At 38.4% G+C, this 26,316-nt stretch overlaps 2 protein-coding genes across 3 annotated transcripts; one reads left to right on the top strand and one right to left on the bottom strand.

Annotated features, from left to right (window-relative positions):
• Positions 1 to 658: 658 nt before the first annotated feature.
• Atf6 (bZIP_ATF6 domain-containing protein ATf6) lies at positions 659 to 14,277 on the top strand. Its single transcript, XM_067773539.1, has 3 exons — positions 659 to 831; positions 6,568 to 7,985; positions 12,057 to 14,277. Exons 1-3 carry the CDS (start codon positions 795 to 797, stop codon positions 13,464 to 13,466), a joined length of 2,865 nt encoding a protein of 954 aa, XP_067629640.1. The 5' UTR covers positions 659 to 794; the 3' UTR covers positions 13,467 to 14,277.
• A 1,404-nt stretch (positions 14,278 to 15,681) lies between these two features.
• Positions 15,682 to 24,882, bottom strand: LOC137244493 (uncharacterized). Of its 2 annotated transcripts, XM_067773542.1 has the most exons (7): positions 24,834 to 24,867; positions 24,534 to 24,688; positions 17,651 to 17,709; positions 17,375 to 17,562; positions 17,000 to 17,212; positions 16,754 to 16,907; positions 15,682 to 16,678 (listed from the first exon to the last, which is right to left on the bottom strand). In XM_067773542.1, the coding sequence occupies exons 3-7, from the start codon at positions 17,700 to 17,702 to the stop codon at positions 16,551 to 16,553; spliced, it is 735 nt and encodes a 244-aa protein (XP_067629643.1). In that variant the 5' UTR covers positions 17,703 to 17,709; positions 24,534 to 24,688; positions 24,834 to 24,867; the 3' UTR covers positions 15,682 to 16,550. The 2 variants fall into 2 exon arrangements, with proteins under 2 accessions (XP_067629643.1, XP_067629642.1); XM_067773541.1 differs by having other exon boundaries at positions 24,534 to 24,882.
• Between the last annotated feature and the right edge of the window lie 1,434 nt (positions 24,883 to 26,316).

Raw genomic sequence — 26,316 nt, forward strand, 5'->3', positions numbered from 1 at the left:
TATGGCATCACGCCAGGTTTTCCGTTAGTTTATATATGTATGTAAATTATTGAGGTTACGTTTTTAATTGGCACAACGCCATTTTTTCAATTTCACTGATTTCTATTAGGAGTGCATAAAACCGCCCTAACTCCAGGTCAGGGAGGCACTGCATCTCCTAACTCCGCCAAAACGCCCGAGGGAAGCACAGAAGCCAACCTTGTGGCCTATTTAATTTTTCACTCAACGCAAAAAGCCCGAAAATTGACGTTGAGTAGAGGATGACCCGAACAACCTCTCGCGCGAAAAGACAAGACCGGAATGACAATTCCTCTTTAGTACTTTGGCATATGATCCTTTGTGGGTGCTCCATGGAGTACTACAGTGAAAGTACTTTGGAAAGTACTTTGGAAAGTACTCTATGGAATACTCTCAAACAAAGCGAGAGTGGGATCACCTACTCCTCTCCTAGGACATCGCAATGTTAATTGAAGCACATTTTTTGTATGAATACAGAATAGTTTTGGAACACTCCTATCTCCCAAAGGGTATTCCTTACATTATTAAGGGTACTCGCGTTTTGAAGGGTAGTTATCATTCACAATGCTACCTATTTCGCCACGACTGTAAGAGACTGATGAAAATTACTGAACATGCGACCCTGCTATTTTTGCTTTCGTAGACAAATGGAAGAATTGGAATATCAAAAAAATTTATTGCTGAAATTTAGTAATTTACGCATGGTTTTGTTTGATATAAATGTTTTCGAAATATTTTAAGTTGAATAGAAGCAAAATACTAATCCATTACCGATAATGGATTTGGAGTCGGTCGATGGGGAAAGTTTCTACGGTGAGTTATAAATTGCCTCTTCTGCGGTGTGCCGGATTACCATTTGGGAATCTTAAGAAATGCTTGGGTTCTTCCATTCTCTTCTTTTCTCTTAAATGAGATAAAAATTGGGTAATAGTCTAGTTGAGGGGTCGACTGCTAATACGCTACCAAAAATATCGAGATAGGTGTCAAACGACGCGTCTTGACGTCAGTATTAATCGAAGGCGGAAATTAAAAAGGTAATAGTCTAGTTGAGGGGTCGACTGCTAATACGCGTCAAAAAACATCGAGAGAGGTGTCAAACGACGCGTCTTGACATCAGTATTAATAATCCGAAGGCGGAAAATAAAAATTTTAACGCGTTCAAAAGATATTAACGAAAAACCGAAAAAAGACCCGCGGGTACCTCCGAAACCGGGGGTCGGATCCATAGTATTTTTGCGCAGAACACCTTTCTACGTTGGCGGCCTTCGGCCGCGCTTATAAAAAATAACCCTGGGCTACGCCATGCCAAGTCCGGGTGTGTGGTGTAACCGTGGCTACCGCCACGGTGATGCACAATTTTTTTTGGGGGTACTAACACAACAACAACCACATGGAAATCGCCAACTTCAACTGCAAATATCTCCGGACATGGATAAAATTTTTCTTTTCCGCCATCGGATTATTGTTCTCGAGATTAATACGCGTCTTTTGACACCTCTCTCAATATTTTTGGTAGCGTATTAGCAGTCGACCCCTCAACTAGACTATTACCATTAAAAATTTTAACGCGTTCAAAAGATATTAACGAAAAACCGAAAAAAGAAACACTTCTGCGTTGGCGGCCTTCGGCCGCCCTTATAAAAAATAACCCTGGGCTACGCCATGCGTGTGTGGTATAACCGTGGCTACCGCCAGTGATGCACAATTTTTTTTGGGGGTACAACACAACAACAACCAGAAATCGCCAAATTCAACTGCAAATATCTCCGGACAGAGATAAAATTTTTCTTTTCCGCCATCGGATTATTGTTCTCGAGATTAATACGCGTCTTTTGACACCTCTCTCGATATTTTTGGTAGCGTATTAGCAGTCGACCCCTCAACTAGACTATTACCAAAAATACTTTGGATCCCACCCCCGGTTTCGGAGGTACCCGCGGGTCTTTTTTCGGTTTTTCGTTAATATCTTTTGAACGAGTTAAAATTTTTATTTTCCGCCTTCGGATTATTAATACTGATGTCAAGACCCAAAAAAAAAAATTTATGCATCACCGTGGCGGTAGCCACGGTTATACCACACACCCGGACTTGGCATTGGCATAGCCCAGGGTTATTTTTTATAAGCGCGGCCGAAGGCCGCCAACGCAGAAAGGTGTTCTGCGCAAAAATACTATGGATCCCACCCCCGGTTTCGGAGGTCCCCGTGGCTACCGCCACGGTGATGCACAATTTTTTTGTGGGTATGAACACAACAACAACCACATGGAATTCGCCAACTTCAACTGCAAATATCTCCGGACAGAGATAAAGATTTTCTTTTCGGCCTTCGGATTATTGTTCTCGAGATTAATACGCGTCTTTTGACACCTCACTCGATATTTTTGGTAGCGTATTAGCAGTCGACCCCTCAAATAGACTATTACCAAAAATTTACCTATAGCGAAAATTACTTACTTACTTACTTAATTGGCGCTTAACCGTCTAAACGGTTATGGCCGTCCAACAAGGCGCGCCAGTCGCTCCTTCGCTCCGCCAACCGGCGCCAATTGGTCACACCAAGGGAGTTTAAATCGTTTTCCACCTGGTCCTTCCAACGGAGTGGGGGCCGCCCTCTACCTCTGCTTCCATAGGCGGGTTCCGATAGAAACACTTTCTTGGCCGGAGCATCATCTTTCATTCGCATAACATGGCCTAGCCAGCGCAGCCGCTGCGTTTTAATTCGCTGGACTATGTTGATGTCTGCGTATAGCTCGTACAGCTCATCATTAAATCTTCTTCGGTACTCGCCATCGCCAACGCGTAGAGGTCCATAAATCTTTCGAAGAACTTTTCTCTCGAACACTCCCAAAGCCGCTTCATCTGCTGTTGTCATGGTCCATGCTTCTGCCCCATATAGCAGGACGGGTACGATAAGTGACTTGTAAGAGTATGATTTTCGTTCGCCGAGAGAGGACTTTACTTTTCAATTGCCTACCTAGTCCAAAGTAGCATTTATTGGCAAGATTGATTCTTCGCTGGATTTCAGTGCTGATGTTGTTGCTAATGTTGATGCTGGTTCCCAAATAAACGAAGTATTTTACTATTTCGAAATTATGGCTGCCAACAGTAGCGTGGTTGCCAAGGCGCATATGCGCTGACTCTTTGCTCGATGACAGCAGGTACTTCGTTTTGTCCTCATTCACCATCAAACCCATCTTTACCGCTTCTTTTTCCAGCTTGGAGTAAGCAGAACTAACAGCGCGGGTGTTTAGGCCGATGATATCAATGTCATCAGCATATGCCAGTAATTGCACGCTTTTATAGTATATTGTTCCAGTGCGGTTAAGTTCTGCAGCTAGTATAATTTTCTCCAGCATCAAATTAAAGAAATCGCACGATAGGGGGTCACCCTGTCTGAAACCTCGTTTAGTTTCGAACGGCTCGGAGAGGTCCTTCCCAATTCTGACTGAACTGATGGTGTTGCTCAACGTCATTTTGCACAGCCGTATAAGTTTTGCGGGGAAACCAAATTCAGACATAGCGGCATATAGGCAGCTCCTTTTCGTGCTGTCGAAGGCGGCTTTAAAGTCGACGAAGAGGTGGTGTGTGTCGATTCTCTTTTCACGGGTTTTTTCCAAGATTTGGCGCATTGTGAAAATCTGGTCGATGGTAGATTTACCAGGTCTGAAGCCGCACTGATAAGGTCCAATCAGCCGGTTCACGGTGGGCTTCAATCTTTCGCACAATACACTTGAAAGGACCTTATATGCGATATTAAGAAGGCTGATTCCACGATAGTTGGTGCATTTTGCAGTATCCCCCTTCTTGTGGACTGGGCAAAGAACACTTAGATTCCAACCGTCGGGCATGCTTTCGTCCGCCCATATTTTGCTAAGAAGCTGCTGCATGCGCCTTACCAACTCCTCGCCGCCGAACTTGAATAGCTCCGCAGGAAATCCATCAGCGCCCACGGCCTTGTTGTTTTTCAATCTGGTTATTGCTATTCTAACTTCGTCATAATCGGGCGGGGGGACATATATTCCATCATCATCGATTGCGGGATCGGGTTCTTCATCTCTGCGCGGTGAATTGCTGCCTCCATTTAGGAGAGCAGAGAAGTGTTCCCTCCATAATCTAAGCACTCTCTGGACATCAGTTACAAGGTCGCCGTTTTCATTCCTACAGGAGTTTGCCCCGGTCTTAAAACCTTCCGTCTGTCGCCGTATTTTTTGGTAGAATTTTCGGGCGTTATTCCTGGTGGCTAGCAGCTCAAGCTCCTCGCACTCACGCCTTTCTGCTTCTGCTTTTTTCTTCCTGAAAAGGCGTCTCGCTTCCCTTTTCAACTCACGATAGCGTTCACACACTCCTCTTGTCGCGCTCGCTTTTAACGTAGCCCTGTAGGCAGCGTCCTTTCTTTCGGTTGCAACGCGGCATTCTTCATCATACCAGTTGTTTTTTCGTGGGCGCCGGTAACCAATTTTTTCCTCGGCGGCAGTATGAAGTGCTTTGGAGATATGCTCCCACTGCTCCTGTATTCCTTCAGGATGAGTTATAATAATAATAATTTATTTATTTACGGTCTTTAAGACCTAGTTCAAGGTAAAAAAAAAAAAATATATATATATATATATATAAATAAATTGTATACATTAAATGCTTAATGACTTACAGTATAAAAATAATTTTGCTTTAAACTTATTAATATTTTCACAGTCTTTTATCGCATTTGGTAATTCATTGTACTTTTTATAACCTATATATTCTAAAGTCTTCTTCGCGAACTCAGTTCTTACTCTAGGCAGTCTTATATTTCCGCTGCTTCTAGTTCCATAGTTATGTATTTCATGATTAAAATGTATTCTCCCGTTCAGATAATTCGGTGTTATTCCTAATTTCATATGATGTATAAATTTCAATGTGAAATAATATATCGACTGTTTTACACTGAGCCAGTTTAACATATTTAGCATTGTAGTTTTTGGTGTTCTAAGCGAACATTTTAAAATTAATCGCATTGCCTTGTTTTGTTGTATCTGCAGTTTTTTTATTTGTGTGTCATTTGCTAATAGCAGGATTGTTGGACAATAGATAAAGTGCGGTTCAATAATTGATCGATACACTAATAATTTGTGTCGTTGACTAATATATTTACAAGTTCTGTACATAAAACCAATTTTTTTTGCAATTTTGTTTTCTAAATAATTTATGTGTTCTCCAAATCTAAGGTTTTTGTCGATCCAGACTCCTAGGTATTTGATCTTGTCTACTTGCTGAATTTCAACATTTCTTATCTTCAGAGTAATATTGCTAAGGGTATTGGCACCCATAATGCTTTGATTTTTGCAAAATATCATACTTTTGGTTTTATCCACGTTCACTTTCAACTTTCTATGGCATAGCCATTTGTAAAGGGAGTCTAAGTCTTCTTGCATTTTCGATACCGCAAAGCCCTCACTTCTTTCACTAATGGTTATCAATGCATCATCCGCGCCCTCAGAGAGCAGGTGTGAGAGTCGAGTTGCGAAATCATTGGCAGTCTGTTGTGATTGAAGCTTTTCGACGTCTAGCTTTCCTTGTGTTTTTTGTTCCTTGTTTTTAGCCGCGTTGAGGCGGGTGCGTATTTTGGCTGCAACGAGATAATGGTCCGAATCGATGTTAGGTCCTCGGATCGTTCGCACATCTAAAACACTGGAGGCATGCCGTCCGTCTATCACAACGTGATCGATCTGATTGCGAGTATTTCGATCAGGAGACAGCCATGTAGCTTGATGTATCTTTTTATGCATGAACCTCGTGCTTGATATGACCATGTTTCGAGCACCGGCGAAAATTACAGGCAGATATAAAATGGGTAGTAGTGCAGTTTCCGGTACCCACCCTAAAGTTGGGCCAAGATTTTCGAGTGAAGTGTCAAAAGGCGCGTATTAATCTCGAAAACAATAATCCGAAGGCGGAAAAGAAAAATTTTATCTCTGTCCGGAGATATTTGCAGTTAAAGTTGGCGATTTCCATGTGGTTGTTGTTGTGTTCATACCCACAAAAAAAATTGTGCATCACTGTGGCGGACCGAGATTAATACGCGTCTTTTGACACCTCTTTCGCTATTTTTGGTAGCGTATTAGCAGTCGATCCCTCAACTAGACTATTACCAAAGATATTAACGAAAAACCGAAAAAAGACCCGCGGGTACTTCCGAAACCGGGGAGGGATCCATAGTATTTTTGCGCAGAATACCTTTCTGCGTTAGCGGCCTTCGGCCGCGCTTATAAAAAATAACCCTGGGCTCAACATCGATAACACTCCTCAAAACCTTCGGAGAGTGTCCTTATCACTACAACAACGACATTAGTGTCGTGTTTGAATAGAAAAGTGAAGTAGTATAGTAGTACAAATATTTGCTTGTTTAACATATGATTGCACATGTGATTAGATAAAACTGTATAAACATATGTAATAAATATAGGTACCTATTTATGCGTGAATAGATTATAATAAAAAAATTAATATTCTCTTGCAATGTTCTATACTGTAATCTGCTGTGCGAATTTAATATTAATGTTTCACTTTTAGGAAACTTGGACAGTTTTATGACACCACAGGACAATTATGCATTGGACGATATAGAAGAAATTCTTCGATCTACTGATTCTCATCTTGATTCGTCTATTGATCTTAACACCTTTACGCCACATAACGTGGGAGATTTTGATATACCACTTGGAGTCGGCATTCCTGGTCCATCTAGAGAGGATATATTAACAAGCGATGAGTTTGATATGTCCTCGGGATCCAATAAGGTCACGACTTTTGAAAGTCATGAATCCAAGCGTACTTCCTCCATTTCATCCATGGACGAAGACAGTTTTAATCCGGATGATTTTCTTAACTTTTTACCTAAAGATGCTATACAAATGGATTGTAACATTGAAAATGAACTAAGAGAACGTAATACCCCCTCACCAACTGAAAGTTGCAGTAGTTCTGGAGGCAGCTCTACAAGTGGTGTCCAAAGTGATATATCTTCAGTTGCATCGCGATCTCAAACCCATGTGGAAGTTAGTTCATATACGGACCCAGAGAACAGTAGCAGCGATATATCGCCTTTTGGAAAAATTGTGGCACCTTTACCACATATACAAGCAGAACAATTTTTTAAAACTTCATCTGCATTGGCCCCACCAAGTGAACAACAAACTTTTATTTTACCAGCTGCTGATACCAACAATGTTGGCGTTTCGTTACCCGCACTGAAAGGTACACTGCACTCATTGTGTCCACCACAACAAGTGCAAACAATTAGTGTATTACCAACTGCTTTTATTCCTGTAAAATCATTTATGTCATTGCAAGCAATAACTCAAGCAACCGGTAGCATTAAATCTACAGCACATTTTAAAGTTGAGCCTAAATTGGCACCGAAGACTTCATTTACCAAACCTACCAATGTCACAAAATCAGTAGGTTCACCCACAACGAATGTCACAAAAATAATTCCGCCTTCCAATACGAAACCTAAAACTGTGTTCCTCACAATGAACGATTATAAAGCTTTAACTCAAATGAATAATAAAAATGGAAAATGTGGGAATTCAACGGCGCCAAAAATTATTTTGAAAACAGCAAGTGGAAAACTAATTACTGCTAACAAGGTAGCATCTTCAGGAAACAATGCTTTGAGTATACATCAGAACTTCGTACCAAAAATATTAAAGACAAACAATGGTACGGTAGTTATCAAACAGCAAGTCTCAAAAAGTGCTCAAAGTGGCAATAATATAGCAGTATCGTCAAAATCGGGGCTCGGTGCTGGTCCTACTAGCCTTAGTGTGTACAAGGGTCTCATTGACGAAAAAATGTGGAAAAAACAGCAACGTATGATCAAAAATAGAGAATCCGCTTCGTTGTCGCGTAAAAAGAAGAAAGATTATGTAGTTTCATTGGAATCACGTATTAGCGATTTGGAAAAGGAAAATTGCACTTTGAAAGGGGTAGGTATATTTATATAAATTTTGTATCTATGTATATAGATAAAATTATTAAAAATTTATAATTGTAATGGCCGTCTCATTGGTATATTGTATTTAACGCTTAGATTGGCGATCAATTTATAAGCCCAATATATCAATGCACGGCCATTGCAATTATAAATTTTTAATAAGGAGTTAACTACAAATCACTTGGAGTGTTGAGGGAGGTTAAGATCAGCTTCACGCTCTAATTTCGAGAGAAGATGGAGTCGTTAACTGCGCAACGCGATGCTTGATACTTATCCCAGCGGGCTAGGGGACTTAGAATATACCCGCGGCATATTAGGAAAAACTGTGACAAATTGTCATCAATATCTTTTAACGGGTTCCAAGGAAACTTACAGTTTCAACAGGGGGACCATAGTGAGAGGGGTGTTAGAGGCGTTGGTTCCACATTACTATTGAAGAGATGGTTAGTGTCATGTGAGGACACATTGCAAGCAGGACATACATTTTGCTGTCGGGGTAGATTCTGGATAGATAGGAGTTTAACCTGTTACAGTATCTAGATCTAAGTTGAGCTGGTGAGAAGCGAGGGTTAGGGGGCTTAGAATATACACGGCGGCAGGTATACCTGTCGTAAAAGACGGCTAAAATACCAAATTGATTCAAGGGGAGAGGGCGTTCCCCTTTTGCGAGTTCTGGGTGTTTTTCTTTAAGAATTAGGTTCGCCGGGCAATTCCTGGCATAGAGGTCCGACGCCTGTTTGTGGATATCACTGAGGACTTGTTTGTGTTTCTTTACTTCATACGGGTGTGTTCTCAGGTGCCGTTGTTGCTGTTGTATTAACAGTGCTTTGCCCCATTCAATGAGCACGACCACTCACAAATTATCATCAAAGTCCTCTTACGGGATTCCAAGGAAACCTGCTGTTTCAACAGGGGTGGACAATAGTGAGAGGCGTGTTAGAGGCGTTGGTTCCACATTACAATGGAAGAGATGGTTGGTGTCATGTGGCGACACATTGCAAGCAGGACATATATTTTGTATGTTGGGATTGATTCTGGATAGGTAAGAGTTAACCTGTCACAGTACCCAGATCAAAGTTGAGCTAGAGTGACGAGCTTTTCTCTAGAGAGAGTGCGTTCCTCTTCTGCGAGTTGTGGGTATTTTTCTTTAAGAACTGGATTCGCCAGGCAATTCCTGACATAGAGGTCCGACGCCTGTTTGTGGATATCACTGATGACCTGCTTGTGCTTTTTTGCTTCATACGGCTGTGTTCTCAGGTGTCGTATTTCCTCATAATGCTTACGGAGATGACCCCTTAAGCTTTATACTGAAATGTGTTTCGCCTCGCGAAACCTGGCATTATCACCGACTAAATCTTACGCGACCTTATTTACAACATAGACGTCCCAAATGTCGACCATTTTGAACATCCACGTTGACACTACGCTACCGACTGTCCTACACCCCAAAATCTTGGGTGTGTCGTTTGATCAGGATCTACATTTTGGTGAGCACGCAGCCGCATTTGTTCCGAAAATCCAGAGCCGTAATAAAATCCTCAAATCCCTTGCTGGCAGTACCTGGGGAAAAGATAAAGAAACGCTTATTACTACATAAAAAGCAATTGGCCAGCCGTTTACGTGCTACGCGTCAACCATATGGTCGCCAAGCCTAAAAATTACCCACTGGAAGAAGCTACAGGCCTGCCAAAATACTACTCTCAGAATCGCCACGGGCTGTCTTCTTATGTCCCCAGAACACCATCTACATAATGAGGCGAGAATACTCCCCATCAGGGAGAGAAATGAGATGCTAACCAAACAGTTCCTGTTGAATACCCAGAAACCTGGGCATCCAAACAGACATCTGATTGATGAGCCAACACCGACTTGGGGCTTAAGGAGTTATCTCCGTAAGCATTTTGAGGAAATACGGCACCTGAGATCCCAGCTGTATGAAGCAAAAAAACACAAGCAGGTCTTTGGTGAACTCCACAAACAGGCGTCGGACCTTTATGCCAGGAATTGGCCGGTCAGTCCAGTACTCAAAGAAAAGTACCCAAAACTTGTGGAAGAGGAACGCATACTCCCCAGGGAAACGCGTGTCACTCTTGCTCAACTTCGTTCTGGATACTGTAACAGGTTAAACTCTCCAGAATCAACCCCGACATACAAAATGCATGCCCGCTTGCAATGTGTCCCCACATGACACAAAACATCTCTTTAATTGTAATGTGGAACCAACGCCTCTAGCACCCTTTCATTATGGTCCACCCCTGTTGAAACAGCAAGTTTCCTTGGACTCCCGATAGAGGATCTTGATGACAATTTGTGATCGGTCGCGGCTGTTTGGTGGGGCGAAGCACTGCTACAACAACAACAACAACCCCTAAAGCTCTGCCCAAGCGGGTTAGGGGTTAGAATATACCCGCGGTAGGTATGCCTGTCGTAAGAGGCGACTAAAATGCCAAATAGATTCAAGGCGCAACTCTTTGAGGTTGCCAGCGCAATATATAGCTTCGCCAAAGCCAATTGTCAACCTCACCGATCCGTGGCGAATTATGTTTAATTAACAGCCGAGGGTCTGGCGAACCCGAACTCCTAAATGATCTAGAGGTGGGAGGGCGTTATGGCCTAGAAGGTCGCATGTGGTCATAACAAATCGTAGCCGAGATGGGCGGTCTTGATACCGGAACGTACCAGATCTGCATCCGGCAAAGGACCATCAACATCGATAACAGTCCCCAAGGCGGGAGTGTCCTTATGGCTTCAAAAACAACAACAACCCTTTAAACCCATGGGAGGTGTAGCCTCATTAAACAGATGTCTGTTGGGATGACCAGGTTTCTGGGTATTCAACAGAAACTTCAGCATTTCATTTCTCTCTAATGGGGAGTACTATCGCCTGATTGTGTAGGTGGTGTTCTGGGGACATAAGAACACAGCCTTCAACTTTAAAGCAAATTTGCAACTAGCCTATCATCAACATGGCTTTAGAAAACTACATAGCACTACCACCACGCTAAATTCCAAACACAACCCATGGTGGTTCTGAGGACAGTATTTTGGCAGGCCTGTAGCTTCTTCCAGTGAGTAATCTTTAGGCTTGGCGACCATATCGGGGACGCGTAGCATGCAATCGGCTGGCCAATTGCTTTGTAAGTAGTAATGAGCGTTTCTTTATCTTTACCCCAAGTACTACCTGTAAGAGATTTTAGGATTTTATTGCGGCTCTGGATTTTCGGTACAATTGCGGCTGCATGCTCACTAAAATGTAGATCCTAATCAACGTGTGTGGTCTACATTTGGCGCGTCATGTTGTAAATAAGGTCGCCGATGACTTGGTCGGTGCCAATGTCAGGTTTCGCAAGGCGAAGACACAGAAAATACAGGGAGATAGATAATTCTATTACAAAGCTCATCGATTAACAGCCGAACTCCTGATGGATCTAGTGGGTGGGAGGGCGGTATGGCCCAAGGCCTTCGGGGAGTGTCCTTATCGGTACAACAACAACACCATGTGCCTGTCGTAAGAGGCGGCTAAAATACCAAAATGATTCAAGTGGTTGTGTAGAGCAACCCTTTCAAGGTGTTTCTAGCGTAAAATATAGCTTCTCCATCTCAATTGTCAATCTCACCTACCATTGGCGAATCCTGTTACTTTAACAGCTGAGGCTCCGGCGACCCCAAGTTCCTCACGGATCTAGGGGTGGGGCGGTATGGCCTCGAAGGTTTCATGTGGTCATACTAAATCGTTCCAGAGATGGTCGGGCTGGTGCCTTAATGGTGCTTGTTACCAGAACGTACCGGATCTGCATCCGGCAAAGGACCATCAACATCGATAAATGTCCGCCTGGTCTCTTCAGCGAACCATCAATATCAAAAACTGTTTAGAAAAATTGTCTTAAACAGAGTTGTTGTTGTATCAGTCTAAAACAGGGTTGTTGTAGCAGCAAATTCATCTGTCTTACCAGATGCTGGTCGGAGTCGTCAAAAAACATGTAGGTCCGCCATTTTGCGGCCTTTGTTATATTAAACGAAAAAATTGCAAAAAATGTCATGCATGTATTTTATTTTTGTTTAGGAAAACTCATCGCTGCGCTCTCAACTGGTTGCATTCGCTCAATCTTGTCAGTGCCAAAATGGCAACATCAGCGAATTCGTTTTAAATGCATTAGATATAAACACTAAAATAAGTGGTAGAGATCAGCATGGAAGATGTGATTCTAAATCATCAAGCAAAAGCTTAAAGCAACGTATATCAGCAGCAAATGTCAAAAAGAATATTGCAATTCTATTTGCTATAGCTTTTATGGTATCTATGAATGTGGGTAATTTTCAAAATTATATGAATAAAAATACTATTGAAAACTCCATTGAGTCTGCAAATTCTGCTGATGAGCCGGTTGGTTCGGGGCGAAGACTGCTTTGGGCCGAAAACGAATTTAAGAAGAAATTAAGTAACAGCAAACGTGAAGGTGAAATAGATGTACCTCCATTACATTTTTTACATCCAATCAATCGCTCTAGGACAACGTTGACAAATGAGCATAGCCCCAATATAACGGTCAACGATCAATTGACATCAACGGCGAGTAAATGTGGAAGCGGCTCTAATTACACCGAAAACTATCGCTTACATAGTAATTTACAAAAGTGGATTGATGTTAATGATTATTTGAACTTGAGCTTGTATAAGAAACATGGTAATGCTTTGGATAATTCTCTTCGATTTGGAAAATTCGCATCGGATTATTATGATAGAAAACCTTTACAATTGCCAATACAAGATGCTGTACCGTCAATAAAAATGAAACGGAAAATGTTTATAACACCAACAATCGTTCAGAAAAAGCAACCCAAAACGGATACGGCACACGAAAATGGAATCGATAAGAATTATGAATCTGGAAAAGGCAACAATTATTTGGACATTTACAAGCCTAAAATTAGTGATGAATATTTACGTTTGTTTAAGGGCATAAAAAGACAAGATGACACATTTTATGTGTTATCGTTCAACATAGAACACATATTGTTGCCAGCATCGGCGTATAATAAGAGTGCACGTCCGAAGATGTCGCTAATGCTGCCAGCTGGGGATCCATCGGTCAACGGAGATATAACCCTAATGCAAATTGATTGTGAAGTTGTAAACACTACAGAGTTGGAACTAAAATCATTTATGATACCCGAAAAACTTCGCCCACACAAATTTGGAAATACAACGCCTAGTCCTAATGATATGGTAAATAATGAAACTCTCGTGCATGAGGAACAACGCAAAGCGAAAGGATCAATGCCAGAAATGCCAAAACAAAAGTCACCACCAAAAACTTATTATATGATGGGGCCTAGATCTGCAGCTGAAGCGGCAGCTATGAAAAAGAAGCCAATTATTGTGCCTTTGGAAGGCAATGAATTCATCGAACATTTAACTGCGAACATCGGGAAAAATTCGACAATTACTTCAAATGCTTACAATACGCAATAATGAAAAATTTACGACCAACGAAACAGCATTAATCGAGGTAATTTATTGCGGAATCATATGCATAAGAAATTATTTAAACAATTTTGATAAATTATCAAAAAGGAAACGGTAGTAGATATTTAATATTTAAATATGTATTGGTGAATATATTGCTTATTTAGTATATATTCAGCATTTATAAAACCATATATATGTCATTATGCACAAGCTATTATACATCGTGAATTAAATAGCCGAAAACATACATACATAGATGCATATACATTTGTATAAGATGATTTGCGAAGTGACAAGAATAACTTAAACTTAAATAGATAATTTATAATTGTAGAGGTCCACACCAAAACGAAACATGTGTAAAAGTTTTGTTTTAGAGTGGAGCCCCACAGTTGTTCAGTATATTAGTTTTCCATGTATATTTGTATAATAAGCTTTTAATTTATATGTATTATTTTGGTCCTAATTTGTACATACATACATTACATATGCTACTATATTTACAAGGATATTTACACATATATTAAGTTGATGACATTTTTTATAGTAATTAAGTCGTTCGGAATTTGTACATATGTGCGTAAGTACATGCTTAAATACACGTCGGCTTTAAGCCGTTTTTGATTTATTGTAATTCGTTGCTTTAATATTTGTAACATTTGCTTACTTTCTTAAGTTTTGATTTTCAATTTTGAAATAAATATGTGCAATAGCTTATTAATATTTTTAATTTTAGTATATATCAAGTGTTGTATTAATTCAAATGAGTTATTTTGCTTTGATGAAATAAATTCCATAGAAACAACACAAAAAATTCGTTGTTTATTGTATTGTAATATTGTTCTAACGTTATTGTATTATCCCCCACTTTCCACGACAGTAACAGCCTGATTCTAATGTCGTAACAACTTTCTTCACCACGGCAACTTTCTTCATGTGGTAACTTTTGTATCCTTTTGGTATTCTGCCCACGAAAGTAGCCAGATAATTCCCTGCTAACCATGAGTGGATAAAAATTCGGGTAATCGTATACTGACGCTATCCAAAAAATTGGATAATAAGTTGGATAATTTTGTTCGGCGAGGCGCCGATATTATCCATGGTGAAATGGGATATTTCGTGTACGTGTGATCTTCCATCTCTGTCGCACTCATTCAGAACCATCATATCAAAAGTGAATAGCTGAACTGCTCTCACAATGTAATTTTAAAAAGGTTGCATACTTTTAGGCGCTCCAGAGTTGCCAGCCCAATGATAAATTAATCCATAATGCGAATTGAAAATACCTAAAAAATTGCAAAAACCCCACAAAATAACCAAAAACCCCCCAAAAAATGTCCAAAATTTTTCATTCTGTGTTTTTATTGAGAAATTACGATTTTCAACTTAAAAATACAGCAAATTCATTTTAAGTAAGTATATAATTTAGATAAATGCATATTTTGCATATTTACATTAAAAAATATTTACAAAAATTCGTTTCAGTTCATTCATTATGTTAAAATACATTTATGTATTAATACATTTCATTTTTCTATTGACTAGTGTTACGTTTTGCTTTTCATTTAAAATCCAAATAAATATTTTTCTTATTTAAAATATAGTTCAACTTAAAAGTACAACAAATTCATTTTAAGTATGAATAATTTAGATGTATGCATATTTTAGATATTTACATTAAAAAATATTTACAAAAATTCGTTTTACTTCATTCATTATGTTAAAATACATTTATCTATTAATACATTTCATTTTTCTATTGACTAGTGTTACGTTTTGCTTTTCATTTAAAATCCAAATAAATATTTTTCTTATTTAAAATATAGTTCAACTTAAAAATACAACAAATTCATTTTAAGTATGAATAATTTAGATATATGCATATTTTAGATATTTACATTAAAAAATATTTACAAAAATTCGTTTTACTTCATTCATTATGTTAAAATACATTTATCTATTAATACATTTCATTTTTCTATTGACTAGTGTTACGTTTTGCTTTTGATTTAAAATCCAAATAAATATTTTTCTTATTTAAAATATAGTTCAACTTAAAAATACAACAAATTCATTTAAAGTATGAATAATTTAGATATATGCATATTTTAGATATTTACATTAAAAAATATTTACAAAAATTCGTTTTACTTCATTCATTATGTTAAAATACATTTATCTATTAATACATTTCATTTTTCTATTGACTAGTGTTACGTTTTGCTTTTCATTTAAAATTCAAATAAATATGTTTCTTATTTAAAATATAGATTTGATATCATTCTTTCAATTAAATTTAATAATATAAAATTTAATAAAATAAAAAAAAATGAAAACTAAATACTTTTACTTTCAAAATTTAGTTTTAATAATTTAAGAACAGTTGCAAGTTTTTAAAAAATAAATATATAAAACTATAAACATAGTTAAGCTCGAAAAAAACTTATGAAATTTGTTCAAATATATTATCCACTGACTTTGTATTGGGTATTTATAAGTAAGAAAAGTGTTTAACATAGGAAAGGAGTTCTGATGAGAATTCAAATAGAACGCTTTGTCGCATGCTTCGCTTGGACTTGGCATAAGTTGATCATAATTCAATATTCAACGAACTTTGTACAGCAAAATTTATATCGAAGAAAGCGAGGGATGCTACAAAACGTTCTATGTAAATCGGTATTGGGAATTGGAGGTTATTAACAAAAGAACAATATTATCATAAATGGTGGACTTGACTATTTATTATATTATAAATAATTTAACGTAATATTCGGAATCGGAAGTTTGAAAAAAAAAAAAAACAAAACAAAGTATAAAAAGAAAAAGTGGATTTCACAACTTATTGTTAGTTAACTATACTAATCTTAAAGTAAATAATATAAAGTAAAGAAATATTAGGAAGTTATTTACACAGTTAAAGAATAAAAAATATTTTTGTCTAATAACAGCAACTATCGCCACTTTTATTCATTTGTCGTCAGTTCAGTAGGTGATTTCATTTAATACTTTGTATATTTTACTCTCATTTACGCCATAGTGAATGCGATAGTCGCTGTTATTACACAAAAAATTGCTATGCATTAAAAATTAAATAGTAGTCAGCAATTTAACCCCAGATTTTTTTTTTCGTCTGACATGCTTAAATCTATTGCGACTTAAAAGTACATAATGCCTAATAGCTAAAATCTTATCACTATGTATACTTGCGAATGCCCCTATTGATTATTAAAAAAGCAAATATTAATATTTAGCGACAAAAAATTACTAATTTCAAATATGTTGATACCTACCCAGAACCATATCTACGACCTTTAGACTTGTAAAGGATTTCTTCCCTAATCCGCCGTAGCAGTTATACTCCCACGCCAACTCGTCAGTAAAGAGTGACTGCATGACACTCTCGATTGAGCCTTTTGTGCCTTTTAGCCGAAAAATGATGGCCGACTATAAAATTATAAGATTATATATATATATATATATATTCAATTGTAGAGTGCTTTATTTATATATTAGATCTAGTAAAAATAGGGGCATACCATAGCATCAGCGTGAGCCTTATTGGTAAGGCACTCTTCCACCTTCAGCAAAGTTTCTTCTGGTGACATAGGGAGCAAACTTTGTAAAAAGGTTTGTTCCTCGCTGCACACGTCTCCGGAGATACGGCCGATGCTTCTTTGCGTTTTGGCGGAAAGCACCTTAACCTCGCGCAGAACTTGGCTTTGAGTCTGCACCTCTGCACGTTCGGGCATCTAAAATTTAAGTTGAGTTTCATTAAACTAAAATTTGACTTATGGACAAATCAGGATAGCGGTAGACCAAAGCATTAAATCAAACACCAAAGATTTATCAATTGGTTGTGAATTAATGCCAGCACTACCACTCTATGGACTGAATTTATTAAAAAAACCCACCTTGTCGGCAATCACTTTTTCTAAAGCGGCTAGTCGTTTCAACATTTCTTCCTGCCGGGCCTCTATCCTTGAAACTGCAGCCAAAAGGCGTTCCATTTGAGTGACCTCTTCAAAGTCACTCTTTTCAGCCAGTGGTTGGGTGGCAGCACGTTCGTAAAATGTTTGGGAAGTTTTAAAGCGTCGTGATACTAAAAAACAAGAAGCATACAATTATAAAGAATTTAATGAGAATAATCATTATGATAGGCAGAACTAAGAATAAAAAAATTGCATTACCATTTGCCTGACTGGTTCCCGGCTCCTCTTCCTCGACAAAATTGGAATCCATATTTGACCTATGAAAAATTATAAAATAGATTATGTAATAATGGCACTAAAATAAATTTATTACGTACTGGGATTGCAAAATACTTAAAGTCTAGGTCTTCCTTACTTATGCTATAAATGCTCTCATCTATAATCTGACCTACTAAAATACCTAATCCAGATGAGGAAACAATGGGCTCTCTAAAAACGTCTGCAACTTGTGTCAAAATTACAACATTAAAAGTGTTTCCTTCGCTCTGTTGGTTGACTATTTTTAGGGAACCCATTTTACTGCTATAAAAAAAACTATCCCTGTCTTTGGTAGAACTTATAACAAATTTATCCATACTTGAAATTTTGCTGAAATCCGTAAAATTGCGCCTTTCTTCAATTCTTAAAAATAATTGCTGCAGTATATTATTTAGACTATTAATCATTTTCTTAATATATTGCATATAATTTTCGAATTTATATGCTGAAAAGTTATCTAGTGGACCGAACTGTTTAACGCAATCAGTTAAATGTAAAAGCCCGTGAACATTAAAACTAACAAAATCCGCACCGTATAATTCAGCACTAACACATAACACTCTAACAAATTCTTCTAACATTTCATTCGCGACATTGGATTCTACTCTACAAGACTTCTCACAAGAGAGAAGTCTAATACCGCAATGTAATAGCAAAAGGTGAGAATACAGGTTGTCTGGAATGCAGTCTTTTAAAACGAACAAGCCTGAATACAATAAAAATTGGCGGTATTCTGTTGACTTCCAGTTTTTTACTTCTATCTAAATCTCGGCTGCGTCTAGGGAATTCAGAGGGAACGTAACTGTTGAGAAACTTCAATTTTGCATTCACTCTTGTTACGTTCTCTCTTGTTACAAGCTTTTCAAGTAGTTTCTTCATTACTCCTAAGTCTACTAAATGCATAGGTTCTAAAGGGAACTGAGAAACCATGTCAATATTTACGGATTCTAACACATTTTCATTATCCCTAAATTGATCTAAATGATGTTGCATATCTACTCTATTCTTAAAAGAAATATCTGTTCTGAGTTCTGCTACAACTTGAGAAAAGCTCATCCTAGCTCCGAACCTCTGACCTACTTGTTCACATTTAGGGCAGCTTCTTGCCCCCGTGTGCGACTTGACACCAGTTACAAAAGATCGTGCTGGTGAATCGCAAGTGAAAAGCCTTATATCAAATTCTTTTAAAACTTCAGCGGATCCTACCTTTACTCCGTTCTGACGTAAATTATTTACTTCTGCGCAAAATTCCAATAAAAAGCCTTGATTTGGGAAACTCTACTACGTGACCTAAAATTGGCCATAATGCCGTATTAGAACTTTTGAAAATTTTCAGTCCGTCTATGCCTACATCTATGGAAATCCGTTCCAAGTCTTGTAAAAAATTAAATTCTTCAAATGCGAAATTGTACTGTATTCCCAAATACAATAGCTCCCCCTCGGGAAAAGGTCTAATATAAACTGCTTCCCTACTTGTTCCCATAACTGTTCGAGCATCTAACGGTAGTCCTTTGAGTCCGGCGCCCTCCAAGGAACGTAGAAGGTCGGTAAGGCTGATTTGAGTTGTTTTTTGCCGGATCGCCCAACCTTTCAACGCTGATCGTATTCTGTCTGTGAGGCTTAATGTCTCCTCCAAACTTTCTACCAACTCATCGTCGTCAAATAAAAACCTCTCACTGTCGCTATCGCTATCGATATATTCTTCGTCAATATTTAAGTCAAAAGTAGTGGGCTCCGCATTGGGAAGTGGCTCATCATCGCTTGCTACTCTGAGAATAAAAGTATCCCTGCTAGTAGATGGTATATCATCACTGCCTACTTTGGAAGATTCGTTAAGGCCTATATGTGCTTCCCTACTAGTTGATGGTATATCATCACTAACTACTCTAGAAGAGTCGTTGAGCCTACGAAACTTGTTTACAGTTTCATCATAAACTGCCTTCTCCTTCCTCAAAAGTTTGTTAAATGTTTTCCTATTCATGTTTAACTATGATTATAATAATGAAAATAAAACTAGTAATATTATTAATAATAATGATAAGAATAAAATAACAAATATAATAATGGCTAATATAATAATATTTGTAATAAAAATTGAAAATGTGCTGTATGTCCTTTATAATTGACCCATAAATGAACTGCAAATAAGAAAATTAAAAGAAAAAATTAGTAAAATTTACAAATAAAACAGAAACAAACACATAATGAAAGCTACAGATGAATTAAAATAAGGTTAGGAAGTCTAAGTTGGGGGAAACTGAACATTTTATACCAAGCCGATTTTAGGCACAAAAAAAAAAACTGAAATTGTTCAATAATATACTACTTACGGTCTAATTCTGATAGTAATCGGTAACATAGCAATGCATAGTTTCGCGATTGAAATAAAATTAAAAATTAAATAAATGCTTCTAAACTACACCGGGTACTCCAATGCTTACCCAAGGACGTCCTGTCCCAGGGCAACAACAGCGTCCTCACCTACCACAACTCAGGCGTAGTCACCCGTCACTTACCCCTAGCGTGCTGACGCCTCCCCCGCTGCCCTTCAGAATTCTGCCGTTAAACTGTAATAGATAACTGTGAAGATCACTGAGATAGTCGATTTCATGAAGCGGTACAACATCTGCATTGCTGCGATTCAAGAGACTAAACTAACAGCAAGATCTGCATTGCAGACCTGTCTTGTGTATAATGTCCACAGAAAAGATCGCGAGAGCGGAAATGGAGGCGGCCTTGCGTTTGTCATACACCACTCTGCGCAATATCATCTGTTTGATTCCGACATCGACTGCAAAGACAGTGTCTTAGAACGTCATGGCCTATCTGTCCGGTCAGGCGATGCAAACCTAGAAATCACCAACATCTACATCCCCCATAAAATAAAATGATAAAGTTTCCATCGCCTTTAGCAATGCGCAAGCGTTTTCTGTGGGCATTTAGTAATGCATCTTTCTGTAGGCAAGGTTATAGACGTCGTGCAAGCAGACGGACGCATTAACAAAAACAAGACTCACCCATTACCATCACCTCCACAAGGCCAAGCCCTCTAAATCAATAGGCCCAGGCGAAATAGTCATACCCGTGCAAAAAACCTTCGCGCTGAAAAAATAAACAACATAACGCACGTTTTCAACCTCTCGCTGAGGTCCTTAGTCGTTCCCGAACAATGGAAAATTGATAGGATATTTCCACCACTAAAGCCTGGGAAACCAGCAAACGAAGGCGAGTCATATCGACCGTTCTCACTCTTTTCGTCAGTCTTTGCAAAGCCACCCATAAATATTACTTCCTCAAAAAGCATAACACCACCCGCGTTAAACGCCATAAACACTCAGATAAGTTACGGACTGAACCAGGAAAAACCGCAGCATAGGATGGTGCTCGTGGCACTTGACCTGTCCAAAGCTTTTGATACAGTGAACCACGACATGCTACTCGAACACATAGAAGGTCCACACCTTCCCCTTTGACTTTACAGGAACAAAACCGGTAAACAGGTGGTGGGGTTGATGGTGGTGTCGTATCCCCGCTTATGTTTAATTTATACATACCAAAGCTCCCTTACCCACCGTATCTTATGCCTACGACCTGGAACCATTACCGACTAATTCCTAGGCCACTCTGTTTACGACGTGGAAGAAATAGATGACACATTGGAATGGGGTGAAGCACTAGTAACACAACAAAATAAAACCGAAGATCACGATCGCAATGTTGAAATAGTGTCCAACAATGGTTTAGAGATAGAAACTATATTCGCGAAAACACCTTTCAACACAACTTTTTTTTTCTGTGTACACAGGAAACAATTTTTTGTACAAAAGGATTTTGCACGGATTAAATTTTTATTGCACCCCATTGGGGGACCGGCCAGCGTCTTTTGACACCCTTCTCGATATTATTGGACGCGTATAAAGAGTGTCATGCTTTCGTATAGAATTGCCATCATTTGAACGCCTCAAACATTTTTTCCCGTTTTCGGATTCGCATTCTGGGTCCTAGACGCATATTTTGGTAATTCTATACGACAGTATGACACTGCTAATACGCGTCCAAAAATATCGAGAGAGGTGTGAAACGACTCGTCTTAACATCAGTACTAATAATCCGCAACCGGAAAATAAAAATTTTAACTCGTTCAAAAGATATTAACGAAAACCCGAAAAATGTCCCGAGGGTCCCTCAGAAACCGGGGGTGGTATCCATAGTATTTCTGCGCAGAACGCCTTTCTGCGTTGGCGGCCTTCGGCCGCGCTTATAAAAAAGTACGTTGGGTAGGTCCAACACCGGTTTGGAGACCAAAACTAAAACGCGCAAAACACCTATGTTCACAATTTTTTTTGTGGGTAGAATAACATTACAACACCCACATGAAAATCGCCAACTTCAACTGCAAATATATCCGGACAGAGATTAAATGTTTCTTTTCCGCCTTCGGATTATTGTCGAGAACTACCCATCACACTATAAACACACGTCCAAAAATGTCGGGAGATTTATCAAAAGATGGGTAATTCTATACGACCACATGACACTGCTAATACGGGTCCAAAAATATCGGGAGACGTGTCAAAAGACGCTTATTGACCTCGACAATAATAATCCGAAGGCGGAAAAGAAAAACTTAATCTCTGTCCGGATATATTTGCAGTTGAAGTTGGCGATTTTCATGTGGGTGTTGTAATGTTATTCATACCCACAAAAAAAAATGTGAACATAAGTGTTTTGCGCGTTTTATTTTTGGTCTCCAAACCGGTGTTGGACCCACCCAGGGTAATTTTTTATAAGCGCAGCCGAAGGCCGCCAACGCAGAAAGGTGTTCTGCGGAGAAATACTATGGATACCACCCCCGGTTTCTGAGGGACCCTCGGGACATTTTTCGGGTTTTCGTTAATATCTTTTGAACGAGTTAAAATTTTTATTTTCCGGTTGCGGATTATTAGTACTGATGTTAAGACGAGTCGTTTCACACCTCTCTCGATATTTTTGGACGCGTATTAGCAGTGTCATACTGTCGTATAGAATTACCAAAATATGCGTCTAGGACCCAGAATGCGAATCCGAAAACGGGAAAAAATGTTTGAGGCGTTCAAATGATGGCAATTCTATACGAAAGCATGACACTCTTAATACACGTCCAATAATATCGGGAAGGGTGTCAAAAGACACTGGCCGGTCCCCTGTTGTTGTTGTTGTTGTAGCGATAAGGTTGCTCCACGAAGGATTTGGGGGGTGTTATCGATGTGATGGTCCTTTGCCGGATACAGATCCGGTACGCTCCGGTACCATGGCACCATTAAGGCGCTAGCCCGACCATCTCGGGAACGATTTATGTGGCCACATTAAACCTTCAGGCCATTCCCTCCCTCCCCACCCGCAAGTTCCATGATGGGCTTGGGGTCGCCAGAGCCTCGTCTGTTAGTGAAACAGGATTCGCCACGGATAGGTGAGGTTGACAATTGGGTTTGGAGAAGCTATATATTGCGCAGGCAACCTGAAGGGTTGCGCTACACAGCCCCTTGAATATGGTATTTTAGTCGCCTCTTACGACAGGAATACCTACCGCGGGTATATTCTGATCCCCTAACCCGCTGGGGGCCGGTCCCCTAATGGGGTGCAATCAAAATTTAATCCGTGCAAAATGCCTTTGTACACAAAATTGTTTCCTGTGTACAAAAACATTACAACAACCACACAAAAAATTGCAATTTCTTTTGCAAGTATCTCTTCACAGACTAAAAATTTGTGTTTTCATATTCGCGTTTCCGGGTCCAAAACGCATATTTTGATACATCTCCCGATATTTTTATACGTTTATATAGAGTTTTGTTGTTGTTGTTGTAGCAGTGATTTATTTAGAGTGAATAGAATTACCTAATTTAATTAACATACATATCTTTAAATATGTCCACATTCTTTTTCTTTGCCAACAAGATCATAAACAAATGGCACCATAGTATCCGCTTGTTACCCCAAGCAAACCAACACTTTCGAGGGTGGTATAAAAAGGCGAGCGTTTGCTTTCGTATTAAATAAGCGGAACATAATAACTATTTATTTCACATTTATATAAAAAAAAATTTTTTTTCTTTAGCTCACAACTGCTAAAACTAGTCATAAAATATCGGGAGAGGTGTCAAGAGGGCGTCTTTGAATCAGGACAACGAATACAAAAACGGAAATTGAAAATTTTATATCTCTGCAGAGATATTTTTAGTTGAAGTTGGCGTTTTTCATGTGATTATTGTATTGTTGTTGTTCACAGGAAAACATTTTGTATACGAAGGTAATTTGCACTGATTTAATTTTGATTCCACCTCCTTGGTGGTATATTTTTATCAGCGCGGCCGAAGGCCAAAATTCTATGCATCACACCGCCGGTTTCGCAGGGATCGGGGATCATTTTTCGTGTTTCCGTTAATACATTTTGGGTAACTGCAAATATCTCTGCACAGATATAAAATTTTCAATTTCCACTTTCAGATTCGTTGTTCTGAGTCCAAAGCTCTTTTACTGACACCTCTCCCGATATATTTTGACTAGTTTTAGCAGTTGTGAGCTAAAGAAAAGAATTACCAGCAAATGTTGTGCCATCAAACACTTCAACTAATTTGGCTATCACCAAAATACCTGTATTTACTCAGAACCATTCATATTATGACAATACCAAACAATATTCCTGATCTCGGTCAGGTCCATAATATGTAACACTGATTTGGTATCTTCATAATAAGGGCAAGTTCTGCAATATATTTCCAAATTTGCACTCCTACAACAACAAAAAAGTTAGTTATACTAAAATAACTAAACATTTACTTACCTCAGATAATCCAACGTTGAAGTGGCGTCTTGGAGAAGCCCTTTTGTGACTGTTGACAGCTGGTTTATTACGTTGGAGGTTTTTTTTTGAACGTTCACTTTTCTGTTATATTTTTATTTTTTTTATTTTTAATGTCCTTACTCACTTGAGCACTTCTAAAATTCAATTTTTATTAAATTATTTTGAAATTAGACGCGTTTTGCTTAAAAAATTTTCAAAAATGGTGGCGAAATGTGTAGTATCTTATTGTTTCATTCCCACATCATACTACTGTTTCATTCGCACATCTTAGAAATTTACCACAATTATGAAAAATGTCCCACAAATGTGAGTTGGTGTTAGTTGTGTCCAAAAAGAAGTTGAGATAGTATTGGTTTTTGAGCTGAAAATAGCAAAATGTGGTTAGCCATGGTTAGCAGGGATATATTACAATATAGCTATGTAAAAACGTATGTATGTATGCACATATGTATATACACATCGTCCCGTTTATTCGTTAACATCGTATCTACGAGTGACACATTTTCGGTAAAGCCATGGCGGAACCATACACGGTGGCAGCATGGTGACATACCTACAAATATAAATAAAAATTCCATGTACTTCGTTTTTGTAAATTCGATGGACAAATGTCAAAATCGTACTGCGCCGGAAGTTGATGTATCAAATTAAATAAAAAAAGTTTATATTCAGCTGTCCCATGCTGTCACTTTGTATCGTTCCGCCATGGGTAAAGCGAAGAAAACCAACTTTTAAATTTCACCACAGACATTGGTGAGTTTTTCGGTGATGACGGCGTTTCCACTTTGGGCAGAATCGCGAATAAAACAACTGGTAACGATTTTCGGTTACATAATGTTCTGGGTACTATTTTACCGGTAACGCTAAGAATCGGGCCGTAAAAGTGAAAATGCATATAACTGCAAAAAATTATTCTTATACCTTGTAAATTACTTCAAATCCTTTTCTCCCGGAGTGGGATTTAAACCCGCACTCCTACGATGATTGAAGTGTTACAAACGCATTCAGCCACGTCATGCCTTAGTTGTTGTAAACTTTATCCCGATTGCCTCCCTTGCATATTTTATTCTTGTTGCACAGTTTTGTACAAATAGACAACATTAATTAATTCTTTGTAGTTCTATAAATAGATCAAAAGCAAAAATACCAGACGGAGGGAGGGGTGAATAAAAGGATTAGGAAAAAGTGAAGAGGGGGGAGGGCAGAGTCAGCTTATTAAAATGTATGCAGATAGGCCAAATTTAGGGCAGGACAACGTCTGTCGGGTCTTCTAGTTTTCTATATATTTTTCTTGCATTTTCTCTTATATTTTTTGTCGAGGGAGTCAATAAGGTTTCAATACTGGTGTGTGTGAACTATATTTAAAAAAACTAGCGAAATACAAGAAAAATACAACGTAGTTCATTAAAAACAAACAAGCCAGTTTGTATTTCGATAGGGTTTTTTGACATTAGGCCGTTTTTTCTTTATTTTTTCTGACAAATGAAAATTTTGTTTTTAGTTTCAAAATTTTGTGCAAACACAACTAAATTCAAAGTGTAAATTGTGTGTGCAAATGAGTTTTCAATAAGTGTATATTTTTCAGTTTTTCACAGTTAAGGAATTGACCTCCAGATTCTTGTGTTACACAAATATAGTGAACTTGGGTACAGAAATTCAAATTAAAAAGTAATTTGAAAAACTCTACGTTTTCTCTGCTTTTTACACTTAAAGGAGTAACTCTTCGTAATAAATTAAACTTTTAATGAAAATCAATAACTCT

This window comes from Eurosta solidaginis, chromosome 3, assembly GCF_040869045.1.
Source record: "Eurosta solidaginis isolate ZX-2024a chromosome 3, ASM4086904v1, whole genome shotgun sequence".
Taxonomy (NCBI): domain Eukaryota; kingdom Metazoa; phylum Arthropoda; class Insecta; order Diptera; family Tephritidae; genus Eurosta; species Eurosta solidaginis.